The following is a 22,536-nucleotide window of genomic DNA, read 5'->3' on the forward strand; positions in this document are numbered from 1 at the left end:
TTGTGACGAAAAACGTTCTCCCTGTTCAGCCGAAAAATGCATCCGCACCACAAAAGCCCATTTCAAGTCACGTCGATTCATCAAAAGAAACAAAATATGTTTTAGATTATTCATATTTTATTTCGTCTTAGTTATGTTTCTATGTATTTGTATTATGTTTAGTATTTTATACAATTTTTACTTCACTGTAAAGCTATTTTATCGAATTTTTTGGCTGAAATTGAGTTTTAAATAATAATAATAATAATAATAATAAAATAACAATAATAATAATAATAATAATAATAATAATAATAATAATAATAATAGCTATCTGCATGGCGAAAACGACCCTATCACAAACTAACTACATATTCCATGATGCACTTCGTCGTAGTTCAGTTTTGCTTCCGAGTCATTTTCAGAATCACCGACAGAGATACTTTTGAAGCGAATTTATTGATAAAATTAGTTGTATGTGTAATTTTTATGTTTTTCAGACAACATGGTTATGATATTTTAAGGTATGTTCATTTATTTATTACTTATTTATCTTTTGTACAATAAGCATGTTTGTTTGCCTATCACGTGTTACATCTAGTTAACCTAGCTTATTTTCACTATGCATGCACGTTCTTAAAGATTTGTCTGCGTATGCAATTTAACTTTTTTCCATTTATTTCTTATATGTTTGCTTGTAGAGACAAAAATATGAAGTTTTGCATTTGTCTCCTTTTAACTTTGTCAATTTTTGTTTACAGTTTTAATCACACCAGCATGGGTCTGTGAAGGTGACGACTTAATGTTTCCACATCTAAAAAAAAAAGGACTTGGTGTGGGGACACACCCAACAAAGTATTGTTAATGCCCTGGGTTCCTAACTATGCTGTTAAGGTCATCCGGCGTAAGCAGCTATAGGTGTTCGTCACGACAGCCTCAGCTCAGTCAGGAGGGATTACAGCGTGTACTTTGAAGGAGACAAAGGAGAGGCTTTTGCTATTCTTAATCTGCAAAGGTAGCAATAGCCACTCTTGTCCTCTGAGCAGACAATTCTCTCGTAAATGCCTCATTTATGAGGCTTTTTTTTTCTTTTTAACAAGCTTTTTTGTTTTTGGCAGGATGGATCTTGGTAAAGCAAAGCTGCTTAGGACAGGACTCAACACTCTACACCAAGCGATCCACCCTGTGCATGGGATTGCATGGACAGATGGCAAGCAGGTCTGCCTGACATCCCTCTGTTTCATCAACGGGGAGGTGAAGTTCGGAGACACGAACGTAATTGGTCAGTTTGAGCATGTTCTCGGTCTCTTTTGGGGCCCGCTGTGCTGCTCTGACTCTCCTGCGCTGCTGGCTGTTCAGCACAAGAAGCACGTCACAGTGTGGCAGCTGCAGCTCAGTACCCTTGAGCAGAACAAGCTGCTCTGCACCCAGACCTGCGAGATGAGCGAGCCGTTCCCGTTGCTTTCTCAAGGCTGCGTCTGGCACCCTAAACTGGACGTCCTGGCTGTCCTGACGAAGAGAGACACATCCGTGTTGTTCTCTGTTAGGGTGGACAACCGGAGGATCAAAGCAGACATCAAAAGTAGCGGACTCGTTCACTGTGCTTGCTGGACTAAGGATGGGACTCGCCTGGTGGTGGCCATAGGCAGCGCTCTTCATTCTTACATTTGGAACGACATCCAGAAGAGCCTCGTGGCCTGCTCCTTCTGCCCCATCTTTGATGTGGGGGGCTACATTTGTGCAATTGAAGCCACGGGAGAGGCTCAGGTGGCCGTGGCTACAGAGCTCCCGCTTGATAAAATATGTGGTTTAAATGCCGGCATGGCTTTTGACGTGTCATCAGAGACGGAGTCCCCTCAAGGCCAGGGTGTGCCAGATGATGATAGCCTTGTGGATTCAAGAAGAAAGTCTTTTGACACGGAGAGATCTTTTATTCCCAGCTCGGGTCCTCTCGATCTCACCCAGCTCCTAGCGAGGCACCGGCGCTCGGACCCCAGCCCTTTCATCCACCTGCGTCGCCGCGACACCGTGACAGGTTCCGGGCAGGACTGCTCGCACCTCGTCCTGGTTACCTACGAGCGGAAGGTGACCACAACCCGCAAAGTTAGCATCCCGGGGATTTTGGTTCCTGACATAGTTGCTTTTGATCCTCGTGCCTCCACAGTTGCAGTGGCTTCTAACACCTGCAACATGGTTCTTGTCTACAGCATCACAGCCTCTGCAATGCCCAACATCCAGCAGATCTCTCTGCAGCAAAACGACCGGCCCAAAGGGGTCTGCTTCCTCAGTGACAAGGTTCTGCTGATGATGGTGGGCCGGCAGAAGTCCAACGACCCTGCCTTCCTTCCTTCATCCAACACAGATAAATTCATTCTTCGCCTCGTCGTCAAAGAGTTGATATACGACAGCGGGACACCCGTCGCACCATCCCCCTCTTCTAAGAACAATGAGGCTTCTTCTAATTTCTGCGCAGGGATTAGGAGACACTCGGAGCACTTGTCAAAGGATGACAGGGAGCGCCCAGGGATAAAGGACTTGGTGCTGCCTGGCAGAGGGGTAGTTTGCTCACCAGGGAACAGGCGCCGGCTGGTCGAGGAGGTGAAGAGCAGCGAACCCATCACCGTCACCACCTCTGTGGACTTGGCCGAGCGGTCCGACAGAGCCCAGTCCGGCCGTTCCTCCATCACCGTGGAGAATTTCGACATGGACCACATCAACCGAATGACCAGCTTGGCGGTGGCTGGCCAGGCCAGCAGAGATTCCAGTCGGGCGAGTTCCCCTCGCTTTGAGTTATCGGAGAAGATCCACGCAGAGCCGACCCTGCCTGTGCCCGAGAAGGTGTCCGGCTCGCCCAAGGAGCGCGGTCTAGAGCAGCTTGTGCACAACATGGAAAGGCTTTTTACGCGCTTCGCAGATGTGCAGCGGTGTCTGACGGAAATCAGAGACTACACGCAGAACGGCAAGAGGGTCCAGAATGTGTATCCCAGTGCAAGCGAACCTCCATATGTCAACATCACATGCCAGGTACAGTCCTGTATTTAACATTTACACAGAGCTTAAGTAGCACCCCTAGCCTAAACCCGGCAACAGGAATTGACTCTTGACTCTTTTCATCTTTGACATGAAGAAGCAGCTATCAGAGAACGTGTTCATTGATGAGAGGAGGCCAGTGCTGCTGTGTGAGGGGAGGCTCTGTCTACGGGTCCTCCAGGACCTCTTCAACCTCCCCATCGTGGAGATGATGTATGGTACGTGCATCACTTCACTGCCAGGTTATCGGCGTTCCAGAGGGTACAGGGTTAATTAATGGAAACCTCTGAGGAAACTCCCTCCGGTCCCTTTAAGCAGGTCTTCCTCCTGCCTTAATTTTTAGAACACTTCCAAGATGGGCTTACCTTGCTTGGGTCAGTGTTAAATGTTCCGTTGTTCTCCAAATGTATTTTTGTTGCTTTAAGAAATATATCATGAACATCTTTTTAACTTTGTAACTAAACAACTTGCTCTGCCATTGTTCTTCCATTAATGTACAGTGTTGGGAGTAACGCGGTACAAAAGTAATTAATTACTGTAATGCATTGCTTTTTGCTGTAATGTGGTAATTTAAGGCATTACGGGGAAAGAAAATGGTAATATTTACTCGGTACAGTTGTCAGTAACGCGGTAATTACGACGCATTTTTAAACCCAGAATAAAGATGTGGGTTTCCTAAAAATTCAAATTGCGGGAAGCCTGACAAAAGATCCAGTATCCACATATATGACGTCATTTATGGACTCAGGTTTGCGGGCATTCTATGAGCAGAGAGGATAATAGCAGCGGTAATAACTCAAATACTCCAGCCGTGTCCTGCACGCGGCCACTGTTATATTCACAAAATCGCTCCACCAAAACAAAGTCATTTGTTTGCGACCGTTTAAATCAGCCCATATTCTCTGGTACTTCATGTACTTTTCAGCTGAGTTCATAATCTGTGCGCCGGTGATTTCAACTCATTGCTGCTGGTTTGGTAGATCCCTTTGGCTGATTAGTTAGAAAGTAGAAAATCTAGGAAATTGTTTTTCTGGAAGACGGACAAAACATGCAGGAAGGTCAGAGAGAGAAAGGGCCGGAAAGTATTCAAATAAAATCAAGAAAACAAAACAAAGTGCTTGAAAAGAAAAAAAGTAGGTAGATTTATCCCCAATACACATTTTTACCAGTGAAAAGCAATAATATATAAGCATTTAACATTTATACATGTGATAGAATCAGATCACCCCAGAAGTCAGTCCCACATCCAGGGCCGTATCAAGGCATTTGGGGACCAAGGTAAATATAGGCTTGGAGCCGAGCCACCCCCCCCACCCCCCTCACTCCCTGCTCAGTTAATATAAGATGGCAGCGTGCTGAGAGTACAGATTGTTGTTGCTTTTATTTAATAAACAACCATTTTAAAACACCGTTATTATATCTGACTGTTTTTAACAGCAGCCCTAGCTCACACACCACATCACCTTCCACATATATGTCATGAGCTCACTGAGCGTCAGATTACCAGATTCATATTGAAGTTGTTTTGGTGAAAGTAACTTAAAGTAATGCAAAAGTAGTGTAATGCCTTACATTTTGAAATCAGTAATATTGTAATGTAATGAATTACTTTGTAACTTGCCCAACACTGTGATTGTATCGATGCTATAATTAGAAGCGATTAGGAGCCTAGGTCTGTTTACAAGGTTTAAAACAAAAGCAGCTTACCATTCCTAAGCAGAGGTTTTGTTAGAGACGAGCCATTCCTGAGCTAATACACACCCTCGTTGTTGCTGTCACAGTCTTACGTTTTGGGTCAAATCAACAAAGAATAAACAACAGTTTTGTGTATTTTTTCCAGGACCGTTGTGGATTGTACTTGTGGCAGATGCAGATGGATTTGTGCCTCTGACATTCAAGCCCAAAGGGGAACTGACCGTTCGGAACGGGAAGAGGAAAACTACTCTTCGGACTCCTGGAAGTCCAGACGATTCTTGCCCATCCAGTCCCGCTCCCTGCCAAAGTCCAACAGCACCCACCGAGGCCTCATAGTGACTCCTGGTGCACTTTTCTGAAGGGTCCTAAAGAGAGTTGCTGCTTTTTTTTTTTTTTTTTTTTTGCTTTGAACTTAAAGAGACAATGTGTAGTTTTTATCGTTAATCTCTGAAAATATCCAACGAAATGTTGTTGAAAATGAATTAAATGATGCCCAGTTGCTGAAATATTTTGGCAGCTTCATAACGTATAAAAGAGGTGCTGAAAAAAATTGATTCAAGTCTGAATCGGGATTCGTATTTATAAAGATTCAGAATCGATTCACAAAGATTCAGAATCGGTTCCAAGAACTGAAATATTTGGCATGTTACGGGTTTGAGATGAACATTTTTGATCTTTGTTAGGAGAGTCAGTACTCCGTTTACTTTTGTGGTCCCATAAATTGAAATAATTTATGTTTGAATCTGCTGATAAGAGGGCACTTAAATATAATTTTTTCCATACTCAGAAATTTGAGATATTCTCATATTTATTATATTAATTATATTAATGATCTGATTTTACTCCCAAAATGTCGAATTTTGTAGTTATGCTTCATAGTTAATTTAAAAAAAAATACAAAATGAGTAAAATTTGTTCGTGCCAGGGAAAATTAAAAAAGGAGCTTAATGTTATTCTGTAAAGTATGTACCACACATGGCCACAAGAGGGAGCAACACTCAACAAAACCTTCACTAAAGCATCCTTCTGGGTCAGCAGTACTCACTCCTGGTCCTGGGGAGCCGGTACTCAGCTTGTTTCAGTTTTAACTTTGCTTCAACACACCTGATTTCAATCAGCAGGTCATTATCAGGCTTCCGAAGAGCTCGGTTAGCTGCTGCAGAGGTGCTTCAACCACTGATTTAGGTGTGTTCGAGTAGAAACAAGGAAAACATGCTGGATACCGGCACCAGGTGTCAGTACCACTGTTCTGGGTTATTTTTCAAATAAACAATTTTCATCTACTTTTGTTGTCGCCCACTCTTAAAAGAAACACAAGACCCACAAACGTATCCATATCCACCCAGCCTCTATGGCATTTATTCATAAATCTTTCTGTAATCATGTATCATAAATAAATAACAGTGTTGAGTCAAACACAGCAAATAATATACATTCATTTATATAAATTAGTCCCACTTTTATATGATTTGTATACGGCTGAGATGACTATACAGTACATGTGAGAATAAAACCAAACCTGTTTACAATAAAACAATGTCAGTATTAAACAGTGTAATATACACCAAAGAACAACCTCCCAGCTCTAGCGGCTGGAATCCGTGGCTTTTCTTTGTGAACGCACTCCAAATGTCCAGCTCACATGATGCTCAAACCGTCCATCGTTCTGGAGCCGACGCTCTGTTTCCTGCGAGAGACACCAGCATCAGTGACGCGCTACATTCATAGCATGGACAGAAGATGAAGAAATAGCATACAGGAAGATTTTAGTCTTTCATCTATCTCCACACAGCTCTCCACCGTGATGAAGCAAAAACCAGTCCGAAGAGGGATCTGTTAGTAAATATGAAAGTCCAAAGTCTTTAGATCCTTCATTTGTGAACTTTGCTGCATCCTGTCAGTGATTGAAACGATGCTCCAGGTGTACTGGGGTCCACCTGGAGTTAACTGGACACATAATGAAGAAATGGCTGTCTGCATGCAGTCACATATGCATGGCTGTGTTAAACGAGGTGATATCTAGGCACAGATGTAAAGAATACACAGAAAAAAACCACTGCCTTTGGCGTAACATCGTTCATCGTGATGAAATAAAATAACGCAGAAACCGACGTCGGCTTCACTGCTGCAAAAAAAGCATTCACCTCCTACGGATGGCTTGTTTCTGCTTTTTTTTTTGTCACACTTTTGTTTTTGTTTTTATGTTTGGGAAACAAGTTTTCGTATCAGACAAAGACATCCCGAGTCAATACAAAATTCACTTTTGAAGTGATGATGTATTGAATATGGAGGAAGGGCTAACCGAACCAACAGAGTCATCACCCCTAGCCTTAAAGGTCTCATTCTTTTAGTAGATCTGTGGTCTCTAGTGTAAAGGAGTGGAAAAAGCTCTGGCACTCCTGTTTCAGGAAGTAGAAGTGTAGCGTCGGTAAATGAAAAGAAAATATTCATGATATGCAAACAGCTAGCCTCTGATTGGCTAATAGCAACACCACTCTTCTGCTGCCTTCATTCAGACATCAAATAACAAGCCCGGACGTCTTCCACCATGTTGTGGATATGCTGTTGTTAATGGTTAGCTTCTACTAGACAAGACACGCTCTGCTCTCTCCAGGACGCAAAATCATGACAGCCTTCTGCAGTCGCAAACGAAGGTGGGCGAGGCTATGAATACAATTGGAAATGTAATGTTCAGATATGTAGCGTCATGAATGTCCTGTTTATGACCTAAAGGTCAATCGTGTTTTAAAACTAAACAAATATGTTTTCTCAGTGAGACCTTTAATCTCAATAACTGCAATCAAGCCTTTGAGAAAACTGGTGATGAGTCCCTCACATGGCTGTAGGGTAACCTTGGTCCACTCTTTGCTGAATTGCTTTAATTATTTCACATGAATGACCTGTTTAAGGTCAAAGGTTCAGGAACCTTCACGACTTTCTGCTAGAGAGCTGAATTCACAGTGCCATTAGTTACAGCAAGTAATCCAAATCCCAGACCATCACACTGCCACCGCCACGACTGTCTGTTGGTTTGGTGCTTTCCTTGTCTACAGACATAGTTTTATAGCAGATGTAACGGGACGTCCACCTTTCACAAAGATCCACTTTTGTCTCTGTAACCGTTGAGAATCACTACGATGTGAAACATGAGACCGGGCTTTTGGTTCTTTTGACCTTGGAACTCTTCCTTTTCCACTTGTAGCTGCTGGGGTTGATCTCAGCTTTCCAAACCACGTTGATCATCACAGTTATGGGTTATTGCCTTTTTTTTTTTTTTTTTTTTTTTTGCATAAGGCCAGTCTAATTTCTCACGTGAGGCATTTTTGTGTGACAAAAAAACCCTGAAACCTGTAAGGGAGACTGCGTTTTCACCGCTCTAGTAACTGGACATTAAGGGTCACTATCCGACAGGTAGACCGATGCCTCATCCAGAGTACCTTTGTGTCTGTGTGAAGAACATCTTTCAGTCCAGCAGCCGACTCAGTCCAATGTGGTAATGACAGAAGCAGTAAAAAAGCATAACTTTACCCAAATACACATGAACATTTATCAGAGAACAAAGTCTGGAAAGACAACATTCATGAAGGCAACCATGTAATAATGACACAATTTCTACAGTCCCAACATGATGATGGCGGCTTTACTTAACTCATTCACTGCCAGCGTTTGTCACCGTTTTTACTGGTTTTTTTAAGAGTCACAGAATGTTGCGCGCTAGGATGATGTAGATGCCAAAACAACCAAAACAAAGCGGAGACTCACCTCTTACATCAGGAAGAATCCGTTCGTTTCGAACGTTATCCGTTCTTTGATAATCCGTTGTTGAATTGTGATCGGCAGAAGCTTTTCCAGTTCGCGCCTCACTTTTTTTACAGCAATGGCTCAAAATGATCTCCTAACACATGGATGTTCTGCTTCCTGATCATGTGACTTATGAAGATCGGCTTTAGAGCTGTTTGTTCTCACGGTGCGGGGGCTCGTTCCGATGCCCACACAGTAAAAACATGCAAATGACAACTTTAGTCGTCACTGGCAGTGAATGAGTTAATAGACGTGTTTTTCTGTAATAGACTCGTCAGGACTGGAGGTAACGACGTTAAACCAGGAGGGATTAGAAAGTGTCGGTGACACTTTTGTTGCACAAAGGGGTTGAAACCTGAAAGTTATTTAGCTTAAATGCGCTAAAACATTGTCTTTGTTTTACATAAAGACATTTTGTTGCGTTTTTCAATAACTTCAAACAGCTCCGATATTTGAAACGTACCCTACTCATGATTCAGTGGCATGCTTAACAATTTAAGATGAAAATCTTTTCAATAGCTTTTTCACCAGTGTTCGGCAGCTTCGCCTCCGTCAGTGCGCCCCAGGGCAGCTGTAGCTACAGTGTAGCTCATCACCACCAGCATGTGAGTGTGTGTGCATGGGTGGATGACTGATTGAGTTGTGAAGTGCCTCGGGGGGGTTGTAGAACCCTAGAAGGCGCTATACAAATACGGGCAATTTACCATTTACAATCCAACGTAACAATTGCTTGAGGGAAACCACGAAAAAAAATGGCCTCCCTCAAGAGAACTGTGTATAACCCCGGCTTTCCACAGGAGCCGTCAGCAGCACGTTACTGCAGCAGCACGTCATAGCTGCTGATAGGAACCGCTGTGGTCAACAGAACCTTTTCCACTGGAGCCGTCAGCAGCCGTCAGCAGCGCGAGTCGGCCGCGTCTCAGGAGCAGCATGTCGCGGCCTTTACGCGCCGGTTCTATTTTCTACGCGCGACGCCTCTGAAACGGGTCAAGTTCGACATTTTTGGGGAAGGAAAGACAGGAAATCAAACGCGGAAATGGAGAGAAGCTCCCGAGATTTTCAGAATAAAGAGCGTACTGCGTTCCGGTTGCTTTACTTTTAAAAACAGTTACTAACTGTGCGACCCCGTGAGAAGTTATCACCTAGCTAGCGGTCTCCTTTGTTTTTCAGGTCCGTATTGGCGATTATAAAACGGACAGAACATAAAACACAAACCATGTTGTAGTTTTCTCCTGCTTGTTGTTGTGTTTACTGACGAAGTCACTCGTGTGACTTCGTGCTCGGTCGGTGACAGCTGCTCCCCTGCTGCTTCGCGTCTCGTGGGAAGGGCCAAGCAGCAGCTTACGCGAGCAAGACGTGCTGCTGCAGTAACGTGCTGCTGACGGCTCCCGTGGAAACCCGGGGTAAGAGTCATGTGTAGACATAAAGTAAAGCGTCTTCACTGGTCCCCAGCACCAGCAGTGGCTCTGCAGCTTCTCTTGACCTGAGCTGAAGCCTCCTTAGAAGAGATGTTTGAAGTTTCTGGATTGTTTTCGAGAAGAGCTGGGCTAAGTGAGATACGTTGATTAAACACTATGGCTAATTGTATTTGCATTACAGAGCATGTAGCTTAATAAGGAAGTGCAATCAAAAATAAGACGTGGAAGGGTTCAGAGTCTTCAAACTGGACCAGCTGCTCAGGCACAGATAGCGCTGAGATACCAGTTTGACCGGAGCTTCACGTCCTATGTTACAACCCATCACAGAGACACGGAACAGACGTCAGAGTTGTAGAACATCTTTCTACAGCTGGATCTGTGACGGGTCAGACTTTCCCCCTCAAGTGTCCGTTAATGAGTTCTACACACCGTAGCTCCTCCAGCTGGACTCGGTTCCTGAGCCGTACATCTTCGTTGATGGGGTACAGGAGCAGGATCAACAAGCCAGTGACGATGAAGGCTACGGGCGCTACGCCGATCAGCAGCTTCAGGGTGTACACCACGGGAGCAGGCTGCCTGCAGGCACCATTGTTGTAACCTGCAAACCTGCGTGCACACAAGGAGGCAGAGATTCATCCCAAAAAGGAACCGGCAAGACAAAGTGTGGTGCAGGAAATGGTGATACAGAAATGTGAAAGGAAGCATGAGACCATAACGTGTTTATGTTATGATGGTTTTAAAAAGAAGCTCAAGACCTAATGCTTTAGCTTGGCTTTGACTCATTCATTCATTTTACTTAAAGGGACATTATGGAAGTTTGACAGTCAAAACATGAATAGAAATAATAAATGGCTTCTTCATTCATTCTCCTGCAATGCCCTGGTCCTGTAGAATGAGCCCTGGCATTTTTACTGTGATTGCCTGTTTTTCTGTAAAAATCACAGAAAAAGAGAGATGCTCGGGTCGAGCAGGCTGCTTCATGCGCGTTCACGCTCAAGCATAGCCCGTAGCATTTGCTATCCGTAGCTTTAGCAGCAGAGAGAGAGGCAGTGCCAACTCGGCGACTTTGTCGCTGTTCCTAACGCCTAGTGACAAAGCTAGCTACATTTCTGAGGACCCTTAGCTACTTTCTGTAGAACTTTCTTCAAGATATTTCCTGCAAATTAGCAACAAAATAGCCATTTTTGCTCCGAACCGTTCTTTGGTTTGACGTTGTTTCAGCTGTCATCAAGGATATAAAAGTTACAGATATAAAGGACGTCACTGGCGCTTTAGCTCACCTTGTAAGATGTCTGACCCTCATGCAGAAGACCTGGGTTTTACTCCAGTTGTGAACATAATTTGTCATTTAGAGTTTCTTTTTTACATTAACGGTATATTTTTTTACATTAAGATGCCCAAATTTTTATCTGAGACTCGCCGAACGGCATTGAATTCACAGATAAAAAAGATGTGGGTTCAACTTTCATTTTGGAACAATTTTTCAAGCAAGGGAAGGGAATGATCTGAGCATGCAGGAGGACTGACCCATCATAAACCTTTGTCGGCTGTGCTGAAGAGAAAGGTACAGAACCAAATTATTTAATTAATTAGCTGCGCGTTCTCCTGTCCTCTGTCCTCCGGGCCACACACACACACACACACACACACACACACACACACACACATGGGACTGTCTCAGCTGTTATTTTAATTAAAGCCTGTGCACATACAGCATGCGCGCCTCGTGCACGAGCCTACTATTGAAGCTGCAGTTACGCTTTTGGCCTGAGGGGGCAATCACGAGCATTAAAATTCAAAAGTCCGTAAAGTCCCTTTAATTAATGTTTTTCTGTTCGGTTTTATTGCCATATGTTACTCAACACGTGTTTCTGAACTCTTTAGATTTGTATTTAGCTATAATTTAGTTTACCACGAGGATCGCCCCTGGACTCTGTGTAAGTCTGATGATGTGTGTTTGTGAGCACTTTGAGTTTATAAGTGTGTATTTTTAACATTACAATAGTGTGTGAAGGCTGCATTTTTAATCTACATGTATTGTTTTTATTTGTGCGCTTTGTGCTAATTTTATCCTAAAAAGTGCTTTTTGAATAAAATGTGACCGATCAGTCGGTTGGTTGACTGACTGACATAATTTGGTCTTCATGAGGTTTCGATCAAAGCAGGAGTTTTAGTTGTTTGTTGATCTGGAGCATACCGTCATGTGTTATACGAAGTAAGCAGACTATTTTAGAATATTTTAGAGATAATTTTTTATTTTTTTTTTTTGCTTATCAGTCTACTCGGGATATTTCAAACTAATATCAAAGTTATGCCGTCTAGTTACAGGATTTGTCACAAGACAGAGATGCTACTTTTACCAGAAGGAGATCCTCTCATCACACTAAGACCCTAGTTAGCAAGTAAATGTTAAAACAAAGCATTGAACAAGTTTGGCTTCCTTGGAAAAGTTGTGTTTCTCTACATGTAAGAATGTCCTCTTTACAGTATAATGACTCCACATGTGAGAAGTTTGTTTATATGAAGAAGTTCTAAAAACAAATAAAACACCAACTGCTAAGCAGGGTGGGGGCTGTGTTGTGATTAGGGATTGTTCTCAGTGGCCTAGTGGTAGAGTGTCCCCCCTGAGACTGGGAGATCAGGGTTCGATTCCTGGTCGGGTCATACCAAAGACTTTGAAAAAGTGGGACCCAATGCCTCCCTGCTTGACACTCAGCTTGGATAGGAGGGTTAAACCACCATATAGTTCCAGAACGCGGCTGTGTCTGCAGCTCACCGCTCCCCCAGGGGATGGGTCAAATGCGGAGAACAAATTTCGCACACACACCTGTGTGTGTGACAACTAATGGGACTTTAACTTTTCTGTGGCCATAATTAAAGTAACTTTGAATTCTGCAAATAATCTCCAGACTATCTGTGAGACAGCTGAGTTTTGAGACAAACCGAGTCACAAAACAGGACGGTGACCCCAAACACAGCAGCTAATCTACTACAGAACGGATGAATAAAAGATGTGTAAAAAGATCATAAGGAAGTAGACTTTTTCAAACTGCTGAAAACAGATCCACACTGATTGTGTTGGGTTTGCTGTGCAGCACCTGGTACGGACCAGACCATGTATGAGTGATTAAAAACATACTGCAGACAGAGGGTGGACACTCCCAGAGAGACACCAGCAGCAAATTTAGTGAAGAAGACGTAGAACGAGTAGAAGATGGCTTCATGGCCTTTACAGAAGGGGTTGGTCAGTCTGAAGTCATCAACCACATCTGGCAGCATGGACCTGGATAGCAGATGCACACACACACACACACATTTACAGAGGATTTTGTGAACATGTGTCCTCGGCCTCTAATGCCTGAATTCACTGGTAGTCACCCCCCCTAATGCGCTGACTTCATTTCCTTACAGAACCGGTAGAGATGCCAGCGGATGATTACTACTTTAAGAGCTCTGATATACCGGTGGGCTAAATTTACAGAGCTAATAACATGATTAGATGAGGAGCAGCGGGCGGTACCGCTGTCCTTAAGCCCACAGATCAGAAAACACAACTGGCCTCTTCTAAAGTAAACATGCCCCCCCGCGGGAGGCTGTAATTTGAGGGAGGGGAGCAGTAAAAGAGACCGGAAAGCAGATGCAAAGATACCTCTATGACCTTGTGATTGTGAGAAAGATTTACAGCCGGCGCCACTTCTCGTTCTCTAAAACAGCATCACTCTCACCGCTCACCATGGCAACAGCAGTGACGCAGCCACACTGAGTCCAGAGGAGACGGCCACAAAGTACGCCACCACCAAGTTAGGGATGAACACCAGCATCATGGTGAACGGCATCATCCACTAAAGACGTAGCATGAGACAAAAAGTCAGTTTAGTAAATGGAAAGAGTCTGCACTTCTGAATCTAACCACAAGATGGCGCAAACATCTAAATTCAATAAGCCACTTACTGTGATGCCACAAAAAGCTGCTGTCTTCTTCCCAAATCTCTGCAGAAACCACTGCCACAGCGGGATGCTGATCACCGCAGACACCTGTGGACAGGTGCAAAAGGACAGGGACTTCAAATACATGAGACCGTCTTTAGTTTGTGAAAATGAGCTATTGTGGAAAGATTTATTCCCTTTAAAATCCCCAAAAATGTAAAGTTGTGATAAAATTATTTGTTGGGGGGTGGGAAGATGAAAAATTAGATGTTCGACAAAGAAACAGGGAAGAAAGGCTCTTCTAAAATACAACTAGGTCATTAAGTAGAACAACATTCAACATGGGAGAACATCAGAGTGATGACGGTGGTGGACCTCCCCCTCCAGATGTCCTGTTGGTAGAATTAGAAATGTGACGAATGATCACACATCATTTAGAGGTGGTATTGTTCCCACAATGGATCTAAACCGAGGCTGACTGGCCAAGGGTTAGCAACTTCTCTTTCAGTTCTTAAAAAACTGATCAGTAAAAATATTTTTGAAGAGTATTAATTTGATGTTGATGGATGGATTTGTGTTTTACTTTTATTTGGGTTGTTGGTTCATTGCGGGAAATTAAAAAATGTTTTGTAAGTAGGTTAGGCAATTATATAAGCTATTGCTTCTGCCTAAACCTATTCAGTCATGATATACCAAATAGACATCATATAAAAAACAAGGCATATGTTAGTGAGAAATGCTATTTGTATCTAATTGTATGACATGTTAATGTACATTATCTTAAGATAACTGACTGAATAAATTGATCATTCATTCATTCATTCATTCAGGGTTGAAAAAGCTGAGCAGACAACAACGTTACAGAAACATTTACATTATTACAATAAAACAAGGAACATGTCTAAAAAGATTTTAGGCTTTCCAGTGCAGCTACTGCCTGAGATTCCAGCCTCAGCTTAGACATAATCTCAACAGACAAAATGCACGTGTTTCATTGTCTAAGATGTAAAAACAAAAGCAAATCAGACATCAAAGAAATGTCAAGGCTGCTGCCAGTTGCTCATTAGTCACCGTGGTAACCACACACGTGTTTCTCACTCATTCACTTATTTTCCAAACTGTTTTCATGGCTGTGGAGAGCTGATGTAAGAGTGATCAGGGAACACACTCGCTCCCACACGGGGACAGTTTAGAGTTTAGCGTGCATATTTTCTGTCTGTGGAAGGAAACATAGAACGTGATAACGCCACAGAGAAAGGACACAGCTGGGATTGGAACCTGCAACCTTTTTTCCACTTCCAGTTTTGAAAAATGACGTTTTTGATCTAATCTTTTTACTAAAGTTGTTCATCGTCTGCACTGCGAGAGGACGTCCCCCAGCAGGTGAAAGAAGACGAACCTGTCCACAGTTTGACGTTAATTGTTTCTACTTTACATGTGAGAGGAGTTTGTTTGAAAAGGAACTGAATATTTTCCATCTCAAAGTCAGGATGGGACATTTTTAATCGTAATTTTGAATCCGGACAGGATAATAATGAAGGTGCTTCAGCGTTTATGCATAAGAGAAATGTGCCATGTGTGGTTTTTACTTTACAGAAAGTCAAACATGAGACTCACGAGGATGGTCAGCACGATGTTTTGGAAGTGATCCCTCAGGTCGGCGGCGTAGGTGCAGAAGAGGACTAAGTTGGTCTGTGTCAGCTGCAGAAATCAGAGAGAACACATTCAGATATGCAAGCTTGTCCAGTCAGCACTCGGCCTGCTGCACCAACCACAGGAAGGAGCTGCTGACAGTCTCTGGCTCCGTTTCATTCCAACACAAGTCACTGCTGCCAAATCAGCTTCAGGCGACAGAAACGGATCAGTCCTGAAGCTTCAATTATCTAAATCTGATCATCTGAGGTGTCAAATCGAATGATCAGCGTCTCTAAGAAAAAGTCCCAAAAACTCAAAAGAGGCTTTAAACCAACAGTGGGAACCCTGCTTTCTCACACCTTTGTGTGTTTGTCTACCTGGATGGCCGCTGTGATGAAGATGAATGCAGCAGTCAGAATCAGGTACGGCCCGTGTCTCATCACCAGGATGAAGCCCTGACAGAAAGGCATCTGCTTGTCCGACTTGGGGGCGTAGGGATCTGGGAGGAATAAACGTGAGAGCCTGTAGAGTATCAGATAACATGCAGAGAGGGAACGGTGGTAGATTTATTGGAACTGCCTCTGCGCTGCAGTCAGTGGATGCGGCTCTACTCTGTTACCAGCACCAGTTATATGTTAGACATACAGAAGAGATGATGGTGAATATTAGCCTTATTGAATCCCAACATATGAAAAAAGGACTAATATAAACTAACAAGTTAACCCAAATGAATGAGAAATATCTCAGCTTGTCTGGATTGTGGTTTTGTATTGTTTTGCAGCTTTCATGCAACCAAAGTCTGCAGTTAACCTCGGTAACTGTTGTAACCACACATGCAAAATTAAACTATATCACAAAAACACTAAATATTAAAGGATGCATGTTTGTTTATTTGTTTTTTTGCAGCCGTGTGGGTCTCTACTGCCTCTATAAACACTCCAAATGGGAAAAAAGCCATCCATCTGCTTTCTGTCAGTGTTTGCTACAGGAAGTATGAGTCTAAGATAAGCAGTTTGAAAAATTAGAAAAAGAACCACCTCTCATGTGTAAGAGAGGAGCAGCGACTCTACTCGGAGCCCCTCCCAGATCCTCAGCTAATAGCAGCCTGAGAGGATGATGGGACGGAGCTCATTCTGGAAGGTACTGGAACTGCCAGGAACAAAACTGCTGAAATGGCTTCATCTGAGGGATGTGATGTAAAGAATTGATCAAGGAACTAATATAACTTGAGAAAAAAGTCCCCTTTGACTCCTAAAATGATGCAATGCTAAAACAGGCTTAAGAAAAAAACATTTAGAGCTATTAAAATCAAATGAATGAATGAGTCATTCATCCAGTGAGGTCGTTAGACGGCTCACCATCTCTTTCTTTGACCCCCAGGAACATCACCACGGTACAGACGAGGAACACTCCTCCTATCGCACCAGCGGCGATCATGTACACCTCCTTCTGCAGAGGGAGAACAAACAGTCAGTGTGGCCCGCATCTATCAATCTCAGCTCCACCGAGTCTATTCTAAGACGTCCCACCATCTTTAATTCATGCTGCTCTCAGATGGCTAAAAAATTGATTTGGCTTCAACGTTCATTCGCTCAGGAACCATAGGTGTCTGTTTGCACGTTTATTCCACGTCTTCCTGGTTTCCTAACGCTGATGATCTATTGCGAGTGATTTATTTCCTGTGCGAGAACCTGCTGAGCATCCAGCACCACAAACAGGAAGACAACCTCATTCCTAAAATACAGGCTGAACTGTTTGAGCAGCACGCCCGACAGGAACGGCTCTGCTTTAAACAACCTGTGTTTGTTTGCTGCTTTTCCACGTGGCTCACCTCAGCGGTTCTTTATTATTTCTGCACATCAAACGCTCCCTGTTTCCAAGGGCAGACAGAGTGTGCCCAGACGGTCGTGCCACCCTCATCAGGGACCGCTGGGCGAATGCGGTGGGCGGCTGTAGAGGGTTTGAGAGCGGTGAGCGGGTTCCCCCTGATAGGGTTCACCCAAAATCCATTGGAAAGAAATCCTTGAAAACCCCAAATAGCTGTGGTGCCGCTGAAATCCGGCACAGGACGTTTTCATTTAAACAGCAACTCCCATGATGGCGTCTCGGGAGCAGCACGGTTTATTCACAGCTCCGTGGACACGGCTGTTTCCTATCAGCTCCATTCTCTCCCCTCAAATGTGAGCTGCTAGCTTCCAGTGAAAGATCAATATTTCTGGGGTGCCTTCAGTCATTCTGGGTGAAACATAAATAAGCCTAATGACTTGCAGACGGGAAACCCCACAGTTCACCGGGACCGCGTTCGGAGCCTGACGTGAGGGAGGAAACCCCCCCCCCTTTGAGGTCTTAAATTGGGAGCAGGCTCAGAAATCGGGGTTCGGATATCAAACGGCGGCGTCTCCTTTCAATCACGCCATTTCATGGCTTAAAACGTGAACTTACTCTACGTGTCAGAACTTCCAGACGGTCAATAAATATGGAGCCAATTTAGAACAATCTTTCTTTTCATTCAGTGTTCTCCTGTGTGTTTCTTTCCCCCAAAGGTTAAACCTCCTTGAGCACACACACGCACACGCACACATGCACGCACGCACACACACACACACACACAAAAAGAATGCTGATGACAGCTCTAGTTATTTTCTAACCGGCTCTTCGCCCCACTATCAGCACACCTGAGCTCCCCCAGTTGGCTCCAAGACACTTACAGCATGTGACAGGTAGTCCTGCAAGTGCACCGGGCTCCTCACTATCTCTGCCGCCCCACTGCTGTTTCCAAGGTAACCAGCAGACATGTTGTGAGTGGGGCAGTGCTTCAGAGTATGAGCGCTGGCCACGATCTGTCCCTGGATGGCGGCGCCCACAAGTGTCCCCAGCACCTCCATTGTCATTCCTGTCAGCAAAGACCTGTCAGCTCCGGCCCTGCATCACTACAGGTCCACATAGACAGCTGTGGTGACGAATCTTACGGTAAGCGGTGGCCGAGTCTCTCTCCTTCTGGTCCGTGCTTAGGAACATGGTGAGAGCAGAGTAAGGCACGTGGAAACACTGAAAACAAAAACAAGACTCATTAGCAAATTTAGAATGTCCTGAAATTCCTCAGGACAGACATATAATAGATCTAGAGGTCTGAAAAGCTGTTAGCATTACGGAAGTGCAGTTATACTAATGACCAGCAGGGGGTGACCGCTCCTGGTGGAACACTGAAAAAGAGTTTTTCCATGCAGGCTGAACATGAAAATAGTCTCCTACACCTATCTCCCGCATTAGCTTCTGATCTACGGCACACTGTCACTTAACATTCACGGACTCACCCATATTGACTCATGACAGGGAAGGCTGTTGTTGGTTTAGCGTCCTCAGCTAGTAGAAGCTAACCGGTAGCATTAGCAACTCCACGACACAGCAGGTACCTCAGGCTTGTGGTTTTAGTGGAGATAAAACATCAACATTGCAAAGAAGAGTCAGTGGTAGAGTCACACTGCTGTTATCCAATCCGAGGCAAGTTGTCCAAATACAAGGAAATAACCCAAAGCCCGCCATCGGAAGCTACTTTTTCCACCAGCTGACTTGTACTTCCTGGCTCAGGCGCAGCTGCTTTTCCCCCAGAGTACGACTTACAAGGATTCAACACCTTCAATCATATTTTATGGGTCAGAAAATAATGTTATTATTATTATTTATAGTTATTTATGTTCCTCTTGAGTACATCATCAAGATAATTTAGCACATCATGCAAATATAATTGAGAAATAAAGAACAATAAGACTTTGGGCTGGGTCCAGACTTAGCTCACATTTACCAGCTTTAAGGAGCAAACTTCCTACTGACTCATAGATATGCTTGTGAAGAATTAAAAAATGGCATGAATTCAGTTGGCATGGGTTCACATCCCGACTCGTGGGAAAACAGGTTTATTAACGATGGATGTGTTCCATTTCCGCATCTTTAGCTCTCCATCTACAATTAATTTACAGAATGTCGCTGTGGTCAAGTCACAACACGCCCCTCTATCGAGTCCAGCTTAAAATTTGTCTAGAAATTTCGGCAAAACGTAGCAGGTCAGTCTATCCATGCTATATTGTGGCCTCAGCAAACAATTTTAAACTCGTGCAATCACAGCGCTCTGTTTGTAGAGAGACGTTGGGCGGGCTTATCGAGCGTTCCAGTTGTCCTCGGAACTCGGAGTTTCCGAGCAGGAAATGACGTAACGAGCTTGTTTTGCCTTCCAGCTTCCAACTTGGAAAAAATGGATGCCACCAATGTTGTTGAGTAGTAACCGAAAAGAATTATATAACCAAGTGTTCTCCGCGTTAAATAACAGTGACACGCACCCTTCGACAGTTGCTACATACAACCAGAAAAACAAATCAAATGTAAAGATATAAACACCAGGAAAAGTAAAAATCATAAACAGCGGTCAATTTTGTCAATGTTACATTTTTCAACAATGTAACTATTGATAAAAAACAACAAACAACTTACCGGTGATGTTAAATAGCAAAAAGAAAGAAAGAAAACACAACATATAAATGAGAAAAAAATAAAGACGATAACTATACTTCCTGGTAACCTGGGCGCAGCCTTCTTCAAATTTAGGATCTCGGGGTCCTCTGAAAACTACAAGCATCGTTGCGTCATTTCCAGCTAACTTATCTTGGAAAAACGAGTTCCGTGGAACACTGGAGCGCCCCACTGGCACCAGAACAGCATCAGATAAAAACTACAAAGATGGCATCGGCTCTGGAATGGTGCTCATTTGGCACTTGTGTGCATAACCATTGGATGACTTAGACTTGGGCTTTTCTTTCAGACATGAGCAAATACAGGTACTTGAGTCCTTTATTTTGAAATGGGATGTATTTGCTTCTTCCTCCTCCTCTTTGATGGTGTATGGCAGACTGCATCGTTGACTGATTCCCATAGCAAGGTTCTCCGTTGCTCTGATTGGTCCTAACACTGTCCAATTGCGTACAAATACAGCTTGAAAGACATATATTCTGCCCCCTGGCCGATCTCTGTCTATGGGTTGTGGCCAGATTATATATCAACATATATACGATGGCTTGCAGGCTAGCTTAAAATAGCCGCGTTAAACAAACCGGGCCTCTCAATCAAAGGCTGTGAATCTTTTATCCACACGTTCCGGGTGGAAACACAGTTGCAAAGCACACACCTTATATTTGTCAAAAGCAATCTCTGCATTTTCCACTCATGCTGGCCTCAGATCTGTTTTCTCCCTCCTCACCACCTCTCCCAGAGAATAGCCGAGCGACCATAGTCCAGCTTCACTTTGTAATTTATACAAGGGCTCAGTCAGCACTGTGGTCAAGCGAGCATGCACGACCTCAACCAAAATAAACATGGCCTATACCGGCCTATACGGCGTGCCTTTTATAGGGACTTTTACAGCATCAAACTGCTTCTCCATTGGAGAGCGATGGAGGTGAGAAGTGATTCATTTGATGAAACTCCGTCATCAGCTGATAACGCAAATAGACAAAAACTGTGTATTCTGGCTTCTTGTTTACTGACTGTGAGGTTCTCAATGATTACAGCTGCCCTTCCCGACTAAACTTCACACAAACACACAGCCAGAAACAATGAAGGCGGCTAAAAGTGGCAACCAGCATTTACCGAGCAAGAGGTTCCTGGCAGGAGTGACTGTATATTTATCAAGTAGTTAGAATTATATGCCGTTACAGCTCACCGCAGTGTGGCTGCGGCGGTCTGAATGCTCTGTAGCGCATGGGTTTACCCCAGAGCAAGGGCAGGATGGAGCGGAAAGTACTGGTCTGGACCATAATAAGAAAAGGCAATCTGAATAACTGTACTTCCCCTTTGAGGTGAGGTATCTAAACATTTCTGGGTTTCTAATCTGCTGCTCATCTCACAATTCAAAGCGTTTTCAGAGCCTGGAATCAAATAAACTATAATCAACCTCTCCTGAAACACAGCTATTTACATTTTTTCCAGCATTTATATTTTTATGTTATGCAACATGTCATCTAAAGCTTGTAAGCTGCTTCAGCTCAGGCTTTCATCTTCTGTTTCCACTTGACATCCTTCCTGTTCTGCAGGTGAAATCCTGCTGTGTTGTGTGGAGCATCACGTGGTAAAACGCCCCCAAAACCCAAAGAGCAGGAATACTCACGGTGATGAGGGTTTGGTAGAGGCAGTAGAAGCCCAGGTACCAGATGAACCTGCCAGTGATGAACGGAGGAACAAACCAGAGGTAGAAGTACGACACCACCAGGAAGGGCGTGCAACCCACCATCCTTTAAAATACACAGTGTGGCCATTTAGAAAAGCGTGGATTCTAATTGATCATGACAACAGGAAGTAATGCTTAAAGAGGCTTAGTTTAGACATTTTTGTCATTCTAACAGACACATTTAGTATTATAACAGCAACATTTGATCCTTTGTAGCATCATATCAACTACAATTTGCCATATTTGATTTTCTAACACAAATATCTAACACAATTAAACACATTTAGGACCTACTTTTAATCATTTAAGCCTTTTAATAGCCGTATTTTGCAATAGTAAACATTTTAAAAGATGCATCCTGTGACAATTAGCCTTTTAACAGCTACATTTTGCAACATGCTAGCTTTAAACATATTTTTGCAACATTTTCGCATTTTAAAAGCTGCCATTTGCTACATGTTAGCTTTTAGCCCATACTGTATTTTTGCAACATTTTAGCACTATAGGTTAGCATTTTAATGGATATTATGCTACATTTTAGCTACATTTTGTCACAACTTGCAATTTAGATGTTGCCACATTTTAGCATTTTAACATATTAAGCATTTAAACTGTTGCATTTTGTCACATTTAGCAAATCTATTAATTGATCAGTGATAACCCTGCACACTGATAAATGATTTGAGTTAAATAAATTTACACGAATTTAGCATCCGCGATTCAGAGACAGGGGCCCAGTCTGAATTTGCATATTAGCATGGACGTAATTTTCACTTGAGAAGTGGGGGGGACACGGGGGGGGGGGGGGGGGATCTTTACAGTATGCCAGGCACGTGC

The 22,536-nt window shown here is 43.4% G+C and overlaps 2 protein-coding genes across 2 annotated transcripts in view; one reads left to right on the plus strand and one right to left on the minus strand.

Moving 5' to 3' along the window:
- The first annotated feature begins 80 nt into the window (after positions 1-80).
- wdcp (WD repeat and coiled coil containing) lies at positions 81-5,162 on the plus strand. Its single transcript, XM_015948174.3, has 5 exons — positions 81-503; positions 741-994; positions 1,098-3,003; positions 3,107-3,227; positions 4,850-5,162. Exons 3-5 carry the CDS (start codon positions 1,099-1,101, stop codon positions 5,038-5,040), a joined length of 2,217 nt encoding a protein of 738 aa, XP_015803660.3. The 5' UTR covers positions 81-503; positions 741-994; position 1,098; the 3' UTR covers positions 5,041-5,162.
- Positions 5,163-6,035: 873 nt separating this feature from the next.
- Positions 6,036-22,536, minus strand: part of mfsd2b (MFSD2 lysolipid transporter B, sphingolipid) — a 35,858-nt gene continuing 19,357 nt past the window's right edge. Inside the window, exons 5-15 of the mRNA XM_015948171.3 lie at positions 21,640-21,763; positions 18,455-18,533; positions 18,194-18,378; positions 16,844-16,934; positions 15,863-15,984; positions 15,468-15,551; positions 13,875-13,958; positions 13,656-13,765; positions 13,063-13,206; positions 10,353-10,529; positions 6,036-6,391 (exon numbers count right to left, since the gene is read on the minus strand). Coding sequence (XP_015803657.1) covers positions 6,343-6,391; positions 10,353-10,529; positions 13,063-13,206; positions 13,656-13,765; positions 13,875-13,958; positions 15,468-15,551; positions 15,863-15,984; positions 16,844-16,934; positions 18,194-18,378; positions 18,455-18,533; positions 21,640-21,763 — 1,249 coding nt within the window. The 3' untranslated portion in view covers positions 6,036-6,342. The remainder of the gene's footprint in view (positions 6,392-10,352; positions 10,530-13,062; positions 13,207-13,655; positions 13,766-13,874; positions 13,959-15,467; positions 15,552-15,862; positions 15,985-16,843; positions 16,935-18,193; positions 18,379-18,454; positions 18,534-21,639; positions 21,764-22,536) is intronic.

This window comes from Nothobranchius furzeri, chromosome 2 (genome assembly GCF_043380555.1).
Source record: "Nothobranchius furzeri strain GRZ-AD chromosome 2, NfurGRZ-RIMD1, whole genome shotgun sequence".
NCBI lineage: Eukaryota > Metazoa > Chordata > Actinopteri > Cyprinodontiformes > Nothobranchiidae > Nothobranchius > Nothobranchius furzeri.

What these genes read in the sequence shown, in the direction of transcription:
- wdcp (XM_015948174.3), top strand. Translation starts at nt 1,099, where the DNA reads ATGGATCTTGGTAAAGCAAAGCTGCTTAGGACAGGACTCAACACTCTA. An exon ending in ATGTCAACATCACATGCCAG is followed by an intron (nt 3,004 to 3,106) that starts GTACAGTCCTGT and finishes TTTGACATGAAG; the next exon opens with AAGCAGCTATCAGAGAACGT. An exon ending in CATCGTGGAGATGATGTATG is followed by an intron (nt 3,228 to 4,849) that starts GTACGTGCATCA and finishes TATTTTTTCCAG; the next exon opens with GACCGTTGTGGATTGTACTT.